Below are 21,787 nucleotides of genomic sequence, written 5' to 3' on the forward strand. Positions count from 1 at the left end.
ATCTTGTTCTAAGATTTAATTAAAAGTGAGGTCATGTTTACTCAGCACATGCTGGAGTTAATTATAGATTTACTGAAATGAAAAGCTTAATGTTTTGCCAAGTCAAGAGCAAAAGCAAGTAATTAAAGAAGAGGGTATGGTTTATGATCCCAGCCCATCTTTTGGCAAAATTCCCTTTAAGAAGGGGAAAAAAAAAAATCAGCAGTTGTCTTTACATGGACTAGACCGATGTTCCCTTTGTGTTTGTTGTTCAGGAACTTTAAGAGTTGAGTGCATTGATCAAGCAAAGGAAAAAAAAAGAAGTGAACAAATAATAGCAAATTTGTTGCCAAAAGTGGGAGGCTGTTTGTTTGAATGTTAGAGGAAAGTGCTGCTGAGGGAGCAGCCATTGCTGGAGGGGTGCAGGTCTCTGCCACAGTCCTGGGCAGGTTCCTGCCCCAGGACAGGGAATGTATGGCTTTCTTGGCACATCCACATTTACGTGTAGTCTCTGGGGACTCCTGCATCTTGCATCCACTTGTTGCCATTTTGCTTCCTTTAGGTAGACTGAAGGAAAATGAATTCATGTGCCTTTGGTGTATTTAAAGTGCAAACTGCAGCAATATTAAGGGAGATTAACAGCATGGAGACCCTTCTTTTCAGTTCTGTTCAAATCCTTTTCCTTTTTAAGGCAAATTGGCTTAGAAATATAGTCAGTTTAAGACTCATTAAAATACATTTGTAGGCTTATAAAACTTTATCTTCAAAGCATTTGAGAAAGATGCTGTGAAGCTGATAAGGGAGTGTTATCCTCATTTTACAGAGTGGAAAAAAAGTGTTTTTAACAGAAATGATTTGCTCCAGGCCACAGCAGGAGTCAGTGTTAGCCAGAAATAGAACTTGGGTGTTCCCATTCCATTTGTTAAGACCACACCTTTTTGAGTCTGATCATATTTAATGTTAGGGAGGATTGAGTCTTCCCACCCATTATTAGGAAATTAATAATTATCTCTCCATAATGAATAACCCTCTGAGTTAATAGGAAATTAATAGCGGTAAGATCAGTGAGTTTTTTGTAACTGAAACAACTTGTGCTTCCAGAAGGCTGGAAGAGCTCAGGAAGATGAATTTTGAAATATCTAACTTTTATAGATAAATACTAGATAATTTTCTCTTACCTATGTAACTTCGGTGTAATGACAAGGAGGGTTCAGTCATTGCTAAAATTGTAAATCAAACTGTAATTGTTGATTGCTGCTTTGTCTATTTATACAGTAACCCTTGGAATGTTGAGTGATTATTGCAGTCTGCTTTGCTTTGGAATTTGCTTTACTAATTGGGGGCAGGAGAAACTTCCAGATATGAAAACTGCATATTCATTTCTCTCTTTTTTTTAAATGTTGCTGTAAAGTACAATATCTGTATTTACTATTCATACCAGTATTTAACTGGTAAAGACTTCCTGAATACCCAACTTAGAATTCTGAATAGGGCTCAATATGAGGGATTTTGGTAAATCTTAATTAAAGGCACATAAACACGATTTCTTCCCTCCCTTCTTTTCACAGTAGATTTCCACTGATGGGTACAGCATGCCAATAATTCTGTTCTTACTCTAGACCCTGGCATGAAAATATGTGGTCCTAACTCATTTTTTTAAAATTATATTCCACATTTTGATTTAGAGGCTTCAATTGAGGGGGAATAAATTTGGCTTCTTACCTGCTCCCCCCAGATTTCCCTTCTGCTTTTATTACTGTCTCTGATCAGGGCAGATCACTTTGATACTTAATAAAGTTCAAATTTTTTTTTATAATGGTTGTGAGTTTAAAAGCAAAGGCACAAACTAATGCAGACTCTGTTCTTTTTTTCAAGTTGGCATAACCTTAGTCCACTCTGCTTTCCTAATTTAGTAACATGTATAAAAATATGCACGACGGGACAGGTTTGGTACGCCAGGCACCCATCCAGGAGCGTGGTGTTTTTAAGTAAATGGACTTGTGGGGATTTGAGGAAAACACAGATTAGGTTACATGAGCTTTGGACTCTGGAAGTATGTGACTATTTAAAGAAGCATGGCCTTCTAAAAAAAATATGTTAATTATTATAATAATATGTTGTTTTCTTTGGAGGAATTGATGCCTAATTATTAAAAATAAGGTTTTCTTTGCACAGATTTGTAAAATATATGGTGTGCTTAATAATTCAATTCTAGCTTCAGTTTGTTTTATAAAACCAAGAGTCAGCACACTAAGCTTTATATTACCTCTTGGGTTCAACAACAATTAATTATTACATTTTTTCCTAAATCAATGCAAAACTTAACCATATTTGCCTGTAACTGTATTGCGTTTTTCACATCAGAATTAGTAAGCTTTGGTAATTATGGTGTATTAATCCAGAAGCACAATAAAAATACCTGATCTCTAAGTCATTAATTAGATTTCTAGGAGGAAAAGATTTTAAATGTTTTGGTTTTGTATAAACTCTAATACAGCCCTATCCAGGCAGCCTGTAAAGACTGAAATTTTTATAAGAAAAATTTCTCCTATGAAATTACAGCAGGGAGGAGTCAGGAAAAAAATGGCACCGTGGATGGTTAATGACTGGGATTGGACTTTGTGAACTGCCTAGAGGTGACCAAAGCACAGGGCAGTGTATTGTACAGCTGGTATTCCTTATGGATTAACTTCCATGCATATCCAAACACACTGGTACCTATTTAATTAAAGGATGTTGCTTGCTTGAGATTTTATAACAGTCTGCCTTGCTCAAACATTTGGTTTGGGTTAAAATCTCAGGAGGACTACTAGTACTTCTGAGTGCTCGAAATTTATGGGGAGGGAAGTGAAGACAGAGGATAAAAGAATTCCACTAAATTCCTGGAAATTTTCGTTAACTGAAGTTTTTCCTGTATACCTTCACCTGTATAGAATGTCAGAATGAGTCATCTGTGCATAGAGCTGCTCACTGTTCTGTCTTTGTCTACTTGCCCCTTCTTAGTGTTATTTTCTTTCCCACTTCCCCCTCTGTTGAGGAGCTTTTAAAAGCCTCTTTGTTACTATCGTACAAGATTTTTTAGTGTACCACAGAAGGTTCATAATGTCACTGGATGCTGGTAACAAAAATAGTATAAACATAGTCAGAAAAATTCCAGACCTATATTTTATGCTTAAAAATGTTGTTTCAATATAGGCTTTTGTTCCAACACTTCTTCCAGATGGGCGTCTATTGGGTGCACTGGAACTGAAATATTTCCCGTAACTGTAGCAGAAATGACGTTAAGAAACAAAAAATCCAACAAAACTATCTCTTTCAACAATGGCCTGCGGTATTCCTGGTATTCCTCATTCTGGTGCTGCACAGCAGGTCCTCAGAAATGCATGTGCTGAGTATGTATGTGTTGTAATTCAGTAATCTGAAAACTAATGGGAACCAGTTGGAGGAAGCCATCAGTGTTTCTCACTGTAACATTTAAATTACGGATTCAAATATTGCTTTGTGTACCAGGCTTATTGGACTAGAAAATTCCATCTTAAAATTTGCTATTCTAATTTAGAGCAATCACTGGAAAAAGTATTTGGAAATTACACTTCTTTAATGAGCATGGGTTTAGTTAAAAAAATCAATTGTGTTATGGTTCAGTGCATTACATTTTCAAGTACGTGCAATTTTATAAAACAGATTTTAACTTCTGTGGTCATTTCCATATCAGAAAAAAATATTAGGCGCAAACAACCTGGCACTGAGGGTTCATGTCAGTAAATGGAAGCCTCAAATCCTATTGTAGCACAAGGTAATGACCAAGTGTTCTGAGTTTTCTAATACTAGTTTTACAATATTTAAAGGCCACTCAAAATTGTAACATAACTCTATTGATTTTGATTTTTTTTCTTCTTTCTTGTGCATTTTAGCAAGATTATAATGATTTTGGATCAATCACACTTTTTTTTTGGCCTCTAGTTTTGGTAATGCTTTAACTTGAAAAAAAATCTGTGCCTGATTTTTAACTGTATTTAAACATGAGCAGTATGCTGATTTAATTACTCAGTTCATTAATAGATCCAGGGGTGTGTGGGAGCAGGGTGCTGTGCATCAGTGTCTCAGACATCCTTGTTTTCTTGGAATTCTTTGTATGATCTGGGCAGAGACTGACCTGTAAACGTTCTCTTTTTATGTGGCAATTCTTTCTGGCCACCAGATTTTTGTTACAGTTATGGTGGCGTCATCTGTCTGGACAGAGACATCTCAGAATGACACCACCTGAGTTCTGATCACTAAATACGTTATTAATAGTTTGTTGAACAAACCTGGTTGTAGACGATAGCACTGTGTCTGTGTGAAGCTGCCTGTGACTTGCCATTGCCTGATATTTTTATTTTCAATTCCAAATCCTAGATCGCCATGTTTTTTATTTTGAAACTGGATTCTGAGGATGGGCCAGTGCTGCCATTTGTTCCCTTCTGTTCTATGTGAGATCATAGTGAAAGATTTCCATGCACCAAACTCACAGAATTACTCCCTCCAGCCACTGCCCGTTCCGTCCATCCTTTGAAGAGGAGCTACTAAGAAACCTGGTGAGGTGTAGGTGAAACCAGGATGGAGCAGGAAGAGCCAAACTAATTATTCCTGGTAGTGCTCCCAAGCCTTTTGAGCTTCTGGTTTAGCAGTGCTCCTGAAAATCAGAATCCTTGCAGGGACATGCCTGTTGCTGAGCTCTGGGCCATGGGCTTTCCCCTTTAGCTGTTCCCCTCGAGGGCTCTCAGATAGGAGATAAAGGAGTTGGAGGTGCTTCTAATGGTGGGTACTTGGATGATTCTCGAATTCCTGAGAGGATGGGAGCAGATTTAACTGGATTCTCTATTGTCCAGAGACTTGGTGCTGCCTCTCAAATCCTGGCTCGTTCTTCTGCTCAGCAGTGCTTGATTCCTCAAGTGACTGTAAGGCTTGTTTCTCCTGGGGTTTTCCTCTTGTTTGTGGGGGTAGACAAGAATTTTGAAGACGTTGAGAGTGCTTCAAGTAATCCTGACAGCCATTTGTGTGAAGCTTAAAACTCTGAAGATGTTGGAGGTCTTCATATGACTGTAGAAACGTGGTAGTTAATGTTGCATGTTCTTAGGCCTTTTTATTAAATAAGGAGTCTTAAGTACAATTCATTTCAACACAGTTCATTAAACATAAAATTGTGTAACATTCTCTAGTAAACTCAATTTGAGATTTCTCAGTGAATTGTTGAAATACAGATTTTTTTTTTTTTAAAGACTTGCATGTCCAAGTAACTTCCAAGCTTTGCTTTAAAAAGCTACTTATGCAAAGTAATAAATTGAAAGAAATTTAAGATTAAATACTGATTTTAATACTAGTGAGAAACAGTCTTGAGTTGACAATAAAATGAGTAATAGGGTGATGTGGAAATGCTGCTAGACAGACAGATAGTTTATACACTAACATACCAAATAGTCATTCAAACATCTGACAGAAGAAATGACAACCTGAAGTTTTTAGGGTATATGGGAACAGAGCCCTGATGGAATTCCTTTCCCCACTCCTGCTATGGATAGAGCTGCAATTTGGGAGCTGAAGGCTTCGAAAAGAAAGTCTCGCTGACCTTTGAATGTCCCCCCAATGTCATGCTGAGCCGGGGGCCACAAGACAAAAGTGGGAAGTTTATACAGCAATATATATAACTTTAGAGAACATTAGGTTGTCATTGCTGCTTCGATCAGTGATAGAGTATAGTTTGATAAAACTCAGATAAAGGGCTTCAGGCTGTAGCATCAAAACAATGCGTTGTGTTCCTTTTAGTTTGAAAAATGCATTTCTACAGTCGGTTTTTAAGAAGTGGAATGTGCTCATGAGAACTGATTAGACCTGGCACACAGACCTAAATAATGAAGGTCAAATAGAATTATTTGTTTTTTTGCTTTTCAATTGTTTGAAAACTTGGGTTTGAAATTTATGGGGAGGACTCATTGTGACAGTTATATACCACAGAAAAAAAATCAATCTGGAAGTGGCTACAGATGTGTTTGAATTTGGTCATTATTCCTTTTGTGGTGTTTGTTTTATGTGAGTTTATTGTCTGCATAGCAAATGAGAGGAAGAAGTGGAGGGTCTTTGGTTGCTTTTGGTTAGTCTTATTCCTGTGGAGTTGAATCTAATCTATGTAGAAAAAGAGACTACCAGGAATTTCATTTTGCCGGGATGTAATTCTGTTTTCTTGCTTGGAGTGTTTGAAAGTGTTACATAAATGTATCTGGCAATCCATAAAGACTATAAAACGTAACATTTCTAGTTGCTTTAGTTTTATGGGTTATCAGAGTAGGCTCTGAAGCTTAAAAGGTCATTACTCTGTTCATAGCTCCGGCAAATCCCCTCCCACCCCAAAAATTCATGGTGGCATCTCTGATAATCTTGGTAGATGAGAAGGTGTGATGGCTTATTGCTTTACTGGCTGCTTTACTGTGCAACTGTCATCAGGATTGGTGAAAATTCATGTAATCACTGTTGTGTTTATTATGATAAAGTACTTGGATCTATGTTAAAGATAATGTGAGGGGTTCAGTTTGCTTTTGTGCTTTAGAGAAAACCCAACCTAACCCAAAAAGGAACCTTTAGGATCTTTTAACTTTGTTCTTACCTTAGGAAAAAAATCTACATCAAAAGAAAATTCATGTAAGTTACTGTAACTTTTTTTAAGGTGTCATTCCCCTCCTTTTGAAACTTCTTCCCTCAACATGCTGAATCCTCTACTGAGAGCACAGCAAAACCTCTTCGTTGGAATTTGATACCAGGGTTTTTCCGTGTTAGGGCTGGCAGCAGTCAGGTTCTGAACAGCACCCCCGGGGCTGTCAGGATTCTCCTCCTTGCGCAATGCGTGTATCAGCTTGTCTCTATCATGAGAGGAGCAGGACGGGACTTCTAAGTAAGTCTTCTCCCTCTGACTGTTCTTACAGAAATCACTTGTTACTGAGGGCATACTCTGAGAAATGAACCTCAACTCAAGTAGTCATATAGTGCCTAATATCAGACCGGCTTCCTAAGTAAAGGAATTGCAGGAAAAGTTGGTTTGTAACTCATCTGTCAGCACTGAATTCTTCTGCTGAGGATCTGATAGTAAAGCATTTACTGACTGCCTGGCACAAACACATGTGAGATATAGGAACCTCATTTCTGCAACTTCAAAACAGATGCTCCTCAAAATACTTGTAAAAGTCTTTGGTTTAGAGCTGTTACCCAAAAGTAAAACTGAACTTCAAGGGAGTTTTAAGGGTGTCTCTTGTAAACGTTTGCCAATAGCTGTTCACACGGGTGAAGACAGATACGTATTGATAAGGCGGAGACCAAACCTCAGAGGTGGAGAGATATTTTGAGAAAGATGTTTCCCATACAGATGGTGTTGGGCTTTCTGTAGTATGAGAACTTCTTTAATACCAACAGTCTGTTCAGTGGTGTTTAGTTAAGGCTTTCAGAGAACCTCAGCTTTGAACAGATACTAAACTGCAGGTGTTTTTTCTCAGAAATTTTTCATCAGTTTGTAAATGTGTGAAAAAAAAAAATGGTGGTAACTGCTTTGCCATTTCCAGGTTTACCTCAGGAAGGACTTAGTGATTTCAGTGTGCTGGACTGCCAAGGAGCTCTAACTTTGTTTTGTTGCACTGACTAATTTTGGGAGGGTCCTAAGACAAGCTCAAGTAATCCATACAGGCAAAACCAGCTTTTCACGGGGATTACGTCCGTGTTTACTGCCTTTACTGGCATTGTTTTAAAATAAGTTTATCTGTTAACTATAACTAAACTAAACTAATTTGCTAGTAATTTTTAATGTAAAAGCTCCTACTGATTTGAAATTTGTGAGGTTTTTTTTTGATTGCACTAAATTAACATTTATTGACAGGAAAAAATGAGCTCTTGAGGCTTATTTTTTTGTATTTTTAGGATTAGGTGTTAAAAGTTAACATGTTTTCCTGTTAAACTCTAAAGTCTTTATAAATAAAGTTATCTATGAATGTACTTTTGTCTTTTCGGTTTCCTTGGTTTTTTTCCTTTCTTTCCCTAAGCTCTCCCTAACCTATGTACAGTGATTAGCAATATTAACAGGTAGTTGATTTTACTTGTGCATTAAGCAAATGCAATTTACTAGTAAGGATTGAGTGCTCAGGGAAGCTTGGAGAACAGAGTTATTCAGTCTTTGAGAGGGAACAAACACAAACTGTTAATGCTGTGCAATAGAAAAATTTTATAGTGTATGGATTTACATTTTGACCTTATTGACCAAGTATAATTTAGTTTTCTGCATACCATTGTGAGAGAGTTAAATTACTACTTGTTATTGACATCCTTGTTTTTACTCAGCTGTTCTATTAAATGAATTGGGGCAAAATAAAACGCATCATTTACTGACACTAAATCTAAATGGAAAAAGCCTGTAAAGAGAATGTGTAGAACTCGAGGTATGATGTGAGATTAACCTTCCCGTGGTCCATGTCACACACACAGAGTTTGATACCTGTATTTCAGTTAACTTAATGTTGTTGCAGTGGTATTTATTTAAAATAAAGTCCTGTGTTTTCCTTAGCATTGTCCAAATCTGCATTAAATTGTCATTCTAGATGGAAGGCTTTGATGCCAAGCAAGTACAAGTGTACTCTAGTTGGTAATTATTTAACATTTGAGAGGTTTATGAACTAAGACTACTTATTTGTCTAGGTAAAGGAATGCAATTCAGAATTACTTGAGTGAGGGGGTTGGAATGTAATTGCAAACCTTACTTGTCTACTTTGTGCTGATTTGAAACACTAAACAGCAGAAACTATCACTGATTAAGACAAGGCTTGCAGTTGCTCTCAGCATTTGTAAAATCGGGACAGAGCTAGTGTTGCTTGAAGTCAGATGTCTTCTCTTTTTTTTTACTGATAATCTCAGTTTAAAACTGTTAGTAGTTGGTCCATACCATTTTTCAAGTAGTAACCATGTCATTATAGCAGCTCCTGTCTCCTCAGCTGGTGAATTCTCTGGGCTGCTGAGTTCAGCAGAGACAGCTGGGACAGTGAGGAGGAGCAAGAGAATCTCCTGGTGCTGCTGGATCTATCTGAATCTATCGTTTTCATGTCTATTATAGTGGGAATATTTCCTGTAACATTTAGCCAGTCCGTCCCCAGTAATTACTGTTGCAATTTGTAGTAACTTCCAGCGGCCTGGAAGAAGTCTTATTTTCATAGGACTTGAGATAAGACAGTCCCATCCAGTAGCGTTCATTTAAAAAACAAATACAGAGACTCTACTGCTGTAAACGTGGCTCCAAGCTAAAGATCTCCCTTTGATTCTTTTCCTTATCCCACACAAATTTGTAGTTGCATCTTTTTGTTATAAAGGCCGAATTTGACCCTCAGGGAAGGGTGTTCTGTGGTGCCTCCCAATAGTATAATGAGTGAGCCATAACTCGCCTTGATATAACAGTACTTTCCACTGAAAGACGAAAATTGAACCTGGACCTATTGCTTTTGTTATGCATTTAGTGAAAGAAGAAAACCCCAACTAACCTCAAGAAGAAGAAAGATGTGTCTGTTGTGAGTTGGTTGGAAACAGTTGATAGCAACAGTCACAACAGATTGGTCTTTGTGTGGATTATTTAGACACCAGTGCTGTAACCGGTTAGAAGCCACTAATCTGTGCTTGTCAGAGGCCACTCTGTTGTGTTGATCTCTCTTTCCAAGTTATTCCTTGGAAGAAGAAAGGAAAAAGCTGTCCTAGAATTTACAGTCAGGTCTAGCCCTGTCTGTGTGGCTTCCTGAGCTGTCCTTAATCTCTCCTTAGGATGCTCCTTTTGTTTGCCTTGATTTCGGTACCGGTTTGTTGTACTCAAGTAGCCGTCTTCAGCTGTCCAGCATCGTGAGTTCAAATCATCAACTCTGTCTTTTATGCACAAAGTTTTTCTGGAAGGCTTTTTTCCCCCCCATTTCCATGTATTGATATTAGTGCACAGTGAATGGTAGATGATGTGCAGCAGTAAAGATAGTCAGACATAAACAAAACAAGAGAAATATAACAGGTCTCATGCTTTATTCATGTCACTTTTGTTTATGTTCATATCACCCAGAAAAAGGAAAACAGCTGCTCCTCAAAGGAGAGACAACAGCAAGAAAACTCCTTAAATAAGTGACTTTTTCCTGTAGAATGCTAGCAGATCTTTTCATGCAATATATTTGATAAAGTACCATTCTGACTCTCTATACTTCATTTTGGCTGCTCTATTCAAAATTTGAGTTATCATTTAATAAAACCATAGAGTAATATTAATGCATTAATTTCACATCTCTAGCTTGTTTGTGTAGCAATAGTACCTTGCTGTGGGGCAGTGAAGTAGGCAGAGCACACTAGAACAAAATGAAAGGATAGGTTGTCTTCTGAAAAAACAGACCAACCAAACAAACAAAAAACCCCAAACCAAACCAAGAAAACAGCAAACCTGATCGTTTCATGGCCTTGAGTTACCTTTGTGCATAAACAATTTTTTTCTCTCCCTGTCACTCTTGCCCTTCCTCCCACCTTGTCCACTTTTCTCGTGTATGATAATTTCTGGTATTTTTATCGTCTGATTTATTCTAACAGTTCTCATTGAAACCATCAAATTGTGGACAAAAATGTAATTCCAGACCTGCACTGAGAGGAAATACAGGCTAATAACCACTGTGGATCTGTGCTCTGTGTGTGTGTACGCTGAGGGAAGCACAGAGTGCTGGGCCCATGGCATTCAGACAGCTGCCATTTGTGTTAACTGAAGTTTAATTGTGGTATAAGATGGGGAACCACTGACCTTTAGAAGAGTTTGACTTAATGAGACTCTCATGCCTGATGTCTATTTTCAGCCATTTTTAGCTGACCTAAAATTACTGTTTAGCAAGGTTGGACTTTATGGAGCCACTTTTCTCACCTTTGCTTGTGAATGATGGCACAAAATAAATAAGGATTGGTACTAAGTTTGCATGTGACATTTAGCAAGGTTGAGGAAAAAAAGATTCTATTTCGGTATGTTCAGTAGAAGTATGTATTTTTCACTTGGTTTTGGGCTTTGTCTGCGTCTTAAGTGTTTTGGAGAAGAGTCGATGTAGTTTATGGCTCAAGTAGGTGAAACCAAGAATTGGGAACAGCTTTGAGGGGTGTTACATGACTGCTCATTCACAAAGACTATCCTGCCCCAGAAAAATCTTTTCCCCTGTTCTTTGCAGACAGAATATTTGTGTGAAATGCAGCCATAAGTATTGCTTTGAAATTAAGAGATTGAAGTTTGATCAGCTGAGATAGAGGCTTTCTTCTTCCATAGAATTTTTATGGGTTTGAATTCACTCAGTACCTTATTTAAAAGTGAGTTTTTCATAAAATAGTTGTTGCAGTATCAGAAGATCTCTTCCAGTATCTCTTTTATTTTTTTTTCCCCCCCTTTAAAAAACTAAACAAATGTTAGCCTATATGGGAAAAATATAAGGAAAATCATCTTCGGGTCTGTTGGACTTGTGAAACAGAACGTTTTTCAAGCTCTCTCACCAACAATACAGAAAAAGAGCTGCATGCAGCAGTGTCAAAATGTAAATGGGATTCAGTTTGCCTGCCTCTTTCATTGTCCTTTAATCTAATGATACCAATTTCAGTTATGGTCAAACTTCCTTGTTTGAAGATGGCACAGGTCTATCTTAAGTGTCGATTTGTGCTAGGAAATTTAATTTTTATAGTCTGTGAAATGTGAGCTGCGTGGTAGGACAGTAAATGTAATGTGATATATAATAGGCTATTTAATTTGTTTTAACCATCTTAAAGTCTATTTAAGTCCTCCTGAGACATCCTGGAGCAGATCTAAAGGAGATCTTTTCCATCAAGCTCTCAGCAATTTAAACTTACACTTCCTGTCTGTTACAATTTTAAATTGATAATAGTATCCACTTCAAATTCATGGCATGTATAGACTTGGATTTCTTTTCTAGTGGGACAGGTAGTTTTGTTAAATGTGGAAGACTTCAAACACTTCTTCCTCACCAGTGCGTGGTTTTACAGGTCTAATAGGGAAATGCATCTTTTGCTCAGGTTCATAGAAGTTGATTAAAACATTATGTCAAGGGTGAAGTAGGGTAGGCACTTTTAGCACCTTCTATTCCTTTCCTGGAGCAACCACCCTTCATTTTAGTTCCTGGGATGGGAGGGATGGCTGGGCTCACAATCACAGCCAGTCCTCACAGTGCTCAATTTTGTAACTGTTCATAAGAAATTGTCACTCTGGTACCACAAGCTGGAAAACATCACTCCATGGTAAACAGCAGAGATTTGTTAGTCCTCAGCTGCAGCCTTGGAACAGAGAGGATCCATCACCTCCTGTTAGAGCTCTTGGGTAGCAGACTGTTAAAGGTTTGTATGATAAAAGCAAGACCATCATTATTGCCTGCAGTTCAAAGGAATATTAACAAACTTCCCTTCTCCTAACAAAATGGTGGCTGTACATAGAAATTGCCTTATTGCCCTTAGGGAGTGAACAAGCATAGCAAGTCCCTCTCTTCCTTCAACTGCTTCAAGCAGAGCCTTGACTTGCAGCACCTTATCATGCTGATTTTCTGTTCTTTTTCTTTCTATTTCTATCCCTTAAGTCTAAAAGTTCTTGCTTTTCCTCCTGTATGACAATTTGGTTCTCTACCATGTTACTACTACTTTAAATACTTGGGTTAACAGCAACCCAAAACCTAATATTATTTTTTACCCAGGTGGAAAATGGAACATCTAAACAAAGTAGACCCTTTGAGGAATACCACCACTAGTAATATTTTCTCCATCCTAGTAATTTACCATGAGATGTGATACTCATGTGTTACCATTAACCAAGAAATTTCATCAAAGAAAGATAAACCAGTATGACTTGATTTACATTTGAGAAGATCTGGGCTGCATTTTCATTCTGCTTTCTGTTTATGTTCTAGTCACTGGTTACTCTTGCGTGCTCTTTCCCCTTAGAACAGTTGTTTTGAGATGCTGAGGAGCACTGAGCTCACATTAACAGGGCTTTTTTGAACACAGGTTCTACATTTCTTCTCCAGCCCTAGGCTGCTATCCCAGAAAATGTCCTATTCATTGAGAATCCTTGTGCCCAGATCTGCAATTTTGATATATAACCCTTTAACCCTTCTTTTTTTTCTTCAGTATTCTGGGATGCAAATTGTTTTAAGCAGCCTCGTTTCATTTTAGTAATGGATGTGGTAATTTGCAGTGCTTTGTCCTTGTTCCCATGAGGTATTCTGTCTCTGTCCTCATACACAGCATTATTCTTACAGGAAAAAATGATGCAAAAAGCTAATTTAATATTTGGTTTGTCCTCCTAATTTCTACTCCTTGTTGACATCAGTTCTTCATTTCTTGCTCTTAATTTCTTGTTGAGAAACCTTTTGTTTGTCTGTGAGTTCCCATTTTCCTGGCCTCCTGGCAGTTTGCATTTAACTTCTGCAGCCTGACCTCTAAGTGCCAGCTCTCTTTGCTGATCAGTCCCTTTTTCCATTCCTTGTAGGTTCTCTACTTTCCCTTAATATCCTGCTTTGAGGTGCATTCTCATGCAGGTAGGTCTGTAGCCCTTTCCTGTCCCCCTTTTTAACTTTACTGGCATATAAGGACTCAGATTTAAAGTAAACCCATGCCTCCCATACACTCAAATCCAACTGTGTATGTGTTTCATATATCTTTGGATGAAATTTTGGTTTATGGCCCATCAGGGAAAGGTGGGATTACTCTTGAAATGTAAAGAAAAACTGTTAGTTATTTTTGGGTCATGCAGCTGGTGAGGCCTGTACCCTAGAAAGATTAAGGAAGTTTGAATTGCTTTTGGCAATTACTGTATGTTGTATAGGCTGCTTATTTCCAGATGGGATTTTTTTTTTTCCTTCACGTAAAACCATGGGAATTAATTTTAAAAACTGGCATTTAAACCATCTGAATCAGAGATTTTTTTTTTTCTTTTTTCTTGATGCTACTTATGTTTATACAAACAGTTTTGTTAGAAGGTCAATAATTTTGGACATTCCCTGAAATTCTTTGCAGGTTTCACTTTTTTTTAAAGAAAAATATTAAAGGTATGCTGATGTTTCTTTTTCACTGTGTTGGGGTCAGATCTGTTTGGCAGATTTTTGTTGAAAACTCCAACACACAAGAGGACAGTGCACTTGTCTCTTTTTCAAGTAGTTAGGGAGAGCTCTTACAATGGATGCAAAGGCTGCTTTTTGGAGCTGCAGTGATCTCTTCTGAATCTGCATGTTATCAGGGAAGAAAAGGGGTAAAATCAATTCCACGAGGCTGGCAGCTTTAGAGCACAGCCTGTGTGGGTCTGTGGCACTGCACGGCCCCTCAGAGGCTGGAGGAGGGAAGTTTCTGTGGGGTCAGGGAGTGTTGGATTCCCAGTCTGTCAGCCCCTCGTGTGTGCACTGCAAACACATTGGGACCATATGGCCCTGCAATTGCCCAGCTCCATGTGCCAGCAGCGGTCCCTGCAGATGGACACGGATGAAACACTTGAGTCCATGAACCAGCATGGGAACATCACGTTTGGGTTCTCTCTGCTTCCATAAATCTGTGTCCTTCTGAGCTGGGGGTTAGCAAAGCTACCGAGGAGTTTGGTTTTTTTCTGGCTTCTGATATCGGAATGGAGCTCAGTGCTCTGCCACGTTGATTTTGATAGTGTTAATCCTAGAGCTAATATAAATTGTAAATTACGCTTTTATGAATTTCATTTAAATGTAATTGGAACGCCTCAATATGGTCTAATGGTGATGTGTAATGCTTGTCTCTTTCTTACCCTTGGGGGTGCTGGGAGAATCTGAAAGTCCCTTTGTCAGCTCTTTTTGTTTGCGAATAGCCATTTTCTTTTCTGGATCTGCTGTAAATTTCCAAAGTTCACCTCTGGTGTATCCTAGTGTTTGATGAGGAGAGAGAGATTTGCAAGTCTTTCATTGTGTTTGTTAGCCAAGGTTTCCTGCAGTATTTATGCTGCAAGACTTTAAAAACAAGGATAATAGTATTTAGTAACTAAAAACTTGAAAAACTTATTAATGGACTGTTTATATATTTTTGTTATTCCCCTTTATTGTTTCCCTTTGCTTTAATGAGATGAAAACCAATTTAGTGTCATTAGTAAATGTCTGAGCATGTTCTTCAAACTGAGCTTTGAGCACTATGGTGGGGAGTCTGGGGGTTATATCTTTAATATGATGGCACTTTATGTTGTTTGGCTTAGTCTTAAACTTCATTGTGGGTCAGTGGGTGTTTGTGTAACATGTGGCACTAGATGTTGAAAGTGGATGTTTACATCTGGTATGCATTGGGAGATTAAGGTAGAGAGGATGAAGTTTTGGGTATGTGTTTTTTGGATGAAGGATAAAGTGAGAATACTTTTATTTCCTCTTAGATTTGAAACATATCATTCTAGCAATGCCTTTGAAACTCTGCCAGCTTTGCCAACCGTAACATTTATGGGATTTTGGACCTAAACTGAACTAGAGAACTGTTTTTAGTGGCGGAGAAGAAGGTTAGTGCATTAAAATAGCTGGGCCTATTGTTGACTGCATGTGGTCAGTGGTTTGGCTGAATGTAGGTGGCTCTTTTCCTGTCACTGTTTTCAAGCATATGGCTTTGTGATGAATATAAAACTCTTTCGACATGAGATCTGCTGCAGTTCTTTTTGCACAGTAGTCTTGTGCTATTTAGTAGTAATTATTTTGCTTTTGTCATTTATTTTCAATCTTGTAGTAAAAAAAACCCTTTTCAAGTAAAGCTTATTATTCTTGTTGACATCAAAGCTAAGAGTGATCATCTGTGTATAGCAGCTGCTTCTGTCAGTAATATTTCTGAAAGGATGCATAAACTGTGTTGTTGAGTCTTTATTGTAGTTAATGCTGGGATTCTTTGCAGTGGGCAGAAACTCCTTCTAAATGTGCACATGTATTTTGCTTAACTATTACTTACGTGAAAATCTCTAATACTGAATTACAACTTCTTTTTCTTTCCTTTTCATGTTTCCGGTCTTGAAAGTAACATTTATAGCAGTTTTTCCCAAGGTGAACTTCTTTTTCCCATTGTGTAGAAAACAGCTTGGGTTAACCTAGTGTTTTGTTTCCTTCTTTGTGTGTAGTATACAAGGTGCAACCTTAGAGCTCAAGGAACAGAATTTTCTAGTTCTTGCTGCAGAGTGTTTAAGGGCACAACAGGTTCTGTTTAACAGTGTTGCCCTATTTATATCTTTGTAAAAAATCTGGGTGATAGAGCTGTAAATTGTACAGATTGTGGATTGTGTGGATTGTCTGGTGTTTTCAGTGTAGAACATTCTAGTGAATCTTGTTTTAGCAGCTCTAAGATGTAAGAGCTGGTTTCATTCAGCTGAGACCAAAGTACATTTGGGTCTGCAAGACGCTGAGAACTGCAGCAAGTTTTAGGGGCACTGAGCACTTCATGAGTTGGTTGCATTGCTGTGAAGTATTTAAAAACAAAACAAAACTTGGGGAAAATGTTATGGTTTCCCCTGTTTGAGGAAAATAATATATAGAGTTATCCAGTTTTGAGAGTAACTGTAAAAGAATAACTAAATAAACACTGAGGTCACCTGCAGAGCTGCTTAATATATTTTGAATGTATTTGTCAGTCAGTTCTGCATCCTGTTTCACAGGCCAGACACAAGGAAAAACACTGTTGCACAAGTGAGACTGCTTGTGTGATCATGTCTTACAGGCTTTTAAGAATCTAATTTGTTACCTATGTTAAAAAATTGTACACTACTATTTGAAACACAAAATTTAAAATTCTTGAAATAATAAAAAATAAAATCTCTAGATGCTGTAATTATTACAACTATAGGTTAGAACTTAGTGAAATATCTTCCTACAGTAGAACAATATCATAGGTTATTAAGAAACTTCTTTTCAAATTTAAACTAGACCTTCTGAACTGTATGATGAAGACAGAGCTGTTTTTCCCAAGCATGCTGGGTGAAAGACTGTCACTAAGCAAGAAGTGCTATGCACGTGTTTGTAACTCTTGTTGCAAGAGAATCTTAAGTAGTCACTCATTTCATCCTCAATGTTTAAAAAAATTAATTCCATTTGATTTTCCAGAGTTTGGGGTTGTGTAAAACACCCTCAATATCAGCAAGCTTTGTAATGTGTTTTTGTTTGCATTTTAGTTTGGGTTGGATTTTTTTTTCCCTCGTTCTGATTTAGGACTAGGAAAATGCTTGATATTTTGATAGTAGTAATTGTCACAATTCAGGAATGCTCTCTGAAAGATCTCATACTTGACCATACTGATAAAGGTTCCTAACTGATACTAAAAATTTCCATCATCTTCATATTCCAAATCTTTTTGATGTATGAAGATGATGCAGATTATATCAGTATCAGTTCTCAACATGGATTGATAGAACAGTATCATAAGAGAAAAGCAGCACTGCTGATGAATTTTGGTTTTAATTTATGTGAGGGTTTTTTTTGAGATGTTATTTGTGAAAATAGTTATCATTCTTAACTCCTGTTGTGCAGAGGTTGGAGACCTGCGGGAGCTGCAGACTCTGGACATCTCCACGAACCGCCTGATGACGTTACCCGAGAGGCTGCACATGTGCCTTTCGCTGCAGTACCTGACTGCAGACAGGAACCACCTGTGGTCTGTGCCCCGCCACCTGTGCCAGCTGCCCTGCCTCAACGAGCTCTCCATGGCTGGCAACCGCCTGGCATTCCTGCCCCTCGGTGAGTCCCCACCTGGGGGGGTCAGACACAGCAAAACAAACTGGCTGCCCCCAGAAATTAAAAAAAAAATGCAACAAGTGAGTTTCTTTGGTGGTCCCCACAGACTCTCTTTATGGAGTTGTCACAGGGATCATATTGTTGGAAAATATGTTAATAAAAAAAATGCAGGTTAAGGTTTCATGGTTTTTTTAAAGCTATCAAATTTGCTTTATTTTTAGCTAACTGAGGGGAAAAAGTTTAAATGATGTGCTTAAATATAGTACTGTGTAATCTGAGTTCCACCACTTTGGGTAATGATCTGTTTCTGTTTGCTGGATCTGATGATTTAACTAAGATTCTTCAGCTAGGGTTTAAAACTTGCTGTGGAGTCCCAGTAACTCCATATAAATTACTTTTCAGCATTACGAGTGTCAGTACCACATAATCCAGTGCAGGTTTAGTTTGTGCTGTGTATAGGCATCCATCAAAATTTCCACAGTGGTAGCCCAGGGAGGAATTGATGTGCCTTTTTCTCAACCCTGTGAAAGTTTGGAAGTGCGGAAGGTGGGTCAGGAGTAGGAGGTGCAGTCAGTGTGTGGGGGTTTGTTGTGGGCAGTCACTGTGTTCTCTTAGGGAAAAGCAAATCCTCTTCTCTGAACTTGTCACTTTTCAGCCCTGCCACGGGGTAATCTCTGCTGCCATCTGAATAACCATTAATAGTTTTTCTAGAATAGAGAGTTTGGTGTTAATTAGGTGCAGATTAAGTTATGATAATCACATTGGAAAGAAGCTGGAAATTGAGATGGCTAAAAATGAGATCAAAATTTCTAAATTAATTACATTGTATAGGTTTAGCTTATTCTTTTCAGTACTAGCAGTTCAGCTTTTAAAGAACTTACTGATCTTTCTGAATTTTTTATCACCTTAGTTTATATTACTGGAAAGTAAGTGCAAATAATGTCTCCAGACAAAGTGTTACACTTATGTCCCAGCATATGTCATTATATAAATGAGAAAACGAGTTCCAGGATGCATCATCCAGATTCCACAGTACTAAACCAAGCAAATTGCCTTCCCTTATTTTGGCAAATATTTTTAACTCCTATGAGAGAGGAAGTTAAATACTTTTAATGTTGCAAAAACTCAGTAAGATGAGATGGGAAATTTTAAAGGATAAAAAGTTTTTGCTACTTTTGCACTAGTAGCTTATCTGTGAGCAAGCCATGACCTGGATGAGCCATAGATCTGCCAAAGTGTTTTAAGTTCAAAAGGAGGAAATAAATCTCTTAATATAATGACACACCTTCTTTTTTCTTTATTTTTAGACTCAAATTCAAAACATTCAAAAGGAACTTTTAAAATAACGGGAAACATCAAAGACTGTCAATTGACCTTGTTCAGTAGTTCTTAATAGTGACTCACTGGTGAACATTTGGAGATAATTTGCTATCTGTGGATATGAAACTGAATCATAAATCCTAGAGTTCAGAGGAAAAGCAGCACAGTATAAATGTAAATGTTTAATCCTTCCTCTGAAGAATCAGAAGGCTTCAGAGTGGTCAAGATGTGATGAAATAAAGTAGAAGACAGAGTGTATTGAAAAGCAAAAAGATTAAATCTATCTTCTGTTGCTTGGGAAAATATTTTTCTTGGAGTATTGCTGAAGTTAAGGCATAATTGTAGCATTATTTCTGCTTGCTGCACATGTTGGCTGGTGGGGTCTTTTGTGTGTATTCTTACATCAACTTCACTTTACCAGTTAATGACTGAGTAAGGATGCTAAATAATGGTGAAAAACACTGCAGAAATACTTGCAAGTGATAGTCAAGCAAATATTGTCAAAACAAGTTTTTGCAATTAGGGAGCTATGTTGAAAAGCAGAGAATTTATTCATCTCCTGGCAGAATGGTTGAGGTTTTTTCTTTTTTTCTTAGATGTGTCCATGTTAAAAGAAATACGTTTGAAACAAATTGCATAATGTTTTTTAAAGTGTTATTTACTTCATTTATTTCACATGATGGGTGACATCTACTATGTCAACAAGGAATCCATTCTGCCTGTCCAAGTTTGTCCCTTGTAGCTGCCAGCAGAGCCTCTTGTTAAGTGTAATGGAAATCTGTATTTTACTGTTCCTGGATTGAACAAGGAAAGGATCCTTGAACAGGGATTGTGCAAGGTTTATTCCAGCAGCAGCACAGCACTGCTGAACAGGGATTGGGTAGTTCTTTGCCCTGTACATTCTTTGAAGTTTGCAGGCTCTTGTGTCTCGAGAAAAACAATGTAACACTATTAATCAATTGTACAAAATACAGTAGAAATACCTGATCCCACTCCCTGACTTTCAGAACTGGTAGATAAACAAGCAGATGGGTAAACAATAGTGAATTATTCTGTAGAAATAGTAATTTGTTCTGCAGAATACACGTAATTATTGGATATGCCAGTGTTTTATAAAAATTATTTTTCAGCTATATTACAGTTTATACTGAAAGAAATGAGACACCATGGATCTCAACCTTTAGGCCTTCCTCATAAAATAATTTTTAAGAGTAACTCCAGAAATTATACCTATAAGTTGAACTGGAAGCTGCATCCTGAACAGTTGTATTATTGTCATGGTAACTTCATGCTCCCTTAGTAGATGGTCTTGGGAAATCTGCTGATCATTGTATATCAATCCACATACAACATAAATTATCTTTTGACAGAAAATTAACTTTAAATTTTTAGCATTAGCGAATGCTCCAGTGCCTGAAAACAAATTTCACTGCAGAAATGTGAATCTGATGACACTGCAAAAATAAAAATCATTTATGTAATAAAGTCCAAATATAATTAAAATAGGCCATAAATTCTCAAGCGTACTGGGGATGTTATGACAGCAAATACTCAGTATTATATCACTTTATTTGAGGGTTTATGTGCACTTTTTCTTTAGAAAATGTGTCTAGTAATTATCAGTGCACAGTAAACAAAGGTCTTATTCTACCTCAGTATATGCTGCTTTTGTGTCCTTGCCCTCACAGTATGGTTAAAAGACCATCAGTGCAGCCACACAAGAGCTTTTGTTCCATCTTCAGCCATGTGGAATGCATATGCCAGGGCCCTGAGGTTAAAAAAAAAAAAAAAAGAAAAAAAAAGAGGGAGGAAAAAAAAAATAGAATTGGGGTTTGTTCAGGACTCATGGCATTTGGTCATTTCTGGGAGAAAGGTCTTTGATCTGGGAGCCTGGAAGGAGGAAAGTGGAAATGTTTTAGACACAGTACAGTGCTTGCAAAAGCCACATGAAAACCTTCTTTGTAGCTTTAGCCTTTTCAGAGATGGGCAGCTTCCTTACTGCACAAAGTTCTTCAGAAGCATGGTTTTCAGAGAACTTTTAACAATATTTGTTGACTGATATAAGACATAAAAATTAATGTGGATGGGATACAAAGAGCCTTTCAAAGTGATGATTTATTTAAATTTAAACTTTATGGATAACGTTTGAAACTGGGAAAAAGTCTTTTGGAGTCTAGAAGATGCTTGGTTATTTAATGCAAAGAAACTATATCAAAGGAACATTTATAGTTACAGGCTATTTGGCTTTGGGAATTCAATTTTTCCTACTGAGATATTTTGTCTAACATCCAAAAATTTGCTTTAATTACCTAGGAAATGCAGTCAACTCAGAACTTAGAATCTAAACATAGCATAAGATAAAGACAGAGGGAAGAGATGAGATGCAGCCTCACTCCCCCCTCTCAGTGCATATGAAAAGAACAGCTTTAGGGCTTTTTTTGACTTGCCTGATTTTCAGCCCATTTGCATACATCTGTGTAGAAACCAGCAAGATGAGCCTCTTTTAAAAATTTTCTGCCATTCTCTAAATTAATAAGTTAAACGGTAGCACATTCAAGCTACCCCAGCAACCCATAGTTTTTTGCTGCTTTTAGTCTAACTGGCTTCTGCAACACAAGGGAACATTTTCTGAACATTAGATGTCCCATCCACCTGCTACCTGCTTTATTTGTATTGGCTGATTCCTCAGCAGCCTTACAACATTTTATGGTGTTACAGTGTTGCAGTATTTTTAT

General features: G+C 37.6%; 1 protein-coding gene across 7 annotated transcripts in view; it reads left to right on the forward strand.

Moving 5' to 3' along the window:
* Positions 1-21,787, forward strand: part of LRRC28 (leucine rich repeat containing 28) — a 51,526-nt gene that overhangs the window by 14,166 nt on the left and 15,573 nt on the right. For 5 of the 7 annotated variants that reach the window (XM_010391001.4, XM_019280794.3, XM_019280795.3 and 2 more), the window contains one exon: positions 17,529-17,735. In XM_010391001.4, the coding sequence (XP_010389303.1) occupies positions 17,529-17,735 (207 nt within the window). Of the gene's footprint in view, positions 1-13,547; positions 13,569-15,438; positions 15,527-17,528; positions 17,736-21,787 lie in introns of those variants that run through there. The other 2 variants (XM_019280799.3, XM_019280798.3) reach the window with 2 other exon arrangements.

The sequence above is a fragment of the Corvus cornix genome, chromosome 10, assembly GCF_000738735.6.
Source record: "Corvus cornix cornix isolate S_Up_H32 chromosome 10, ASM73873v5, whole genome shotgun sequence".
In the NCBI taxonomy this organism is placed as follows: domain Eukaryota; kingdom Metazoa; phylum Chordata; class Aves; order Passeriformes; family Corvidae; genus Corvus; species Corvus cornix.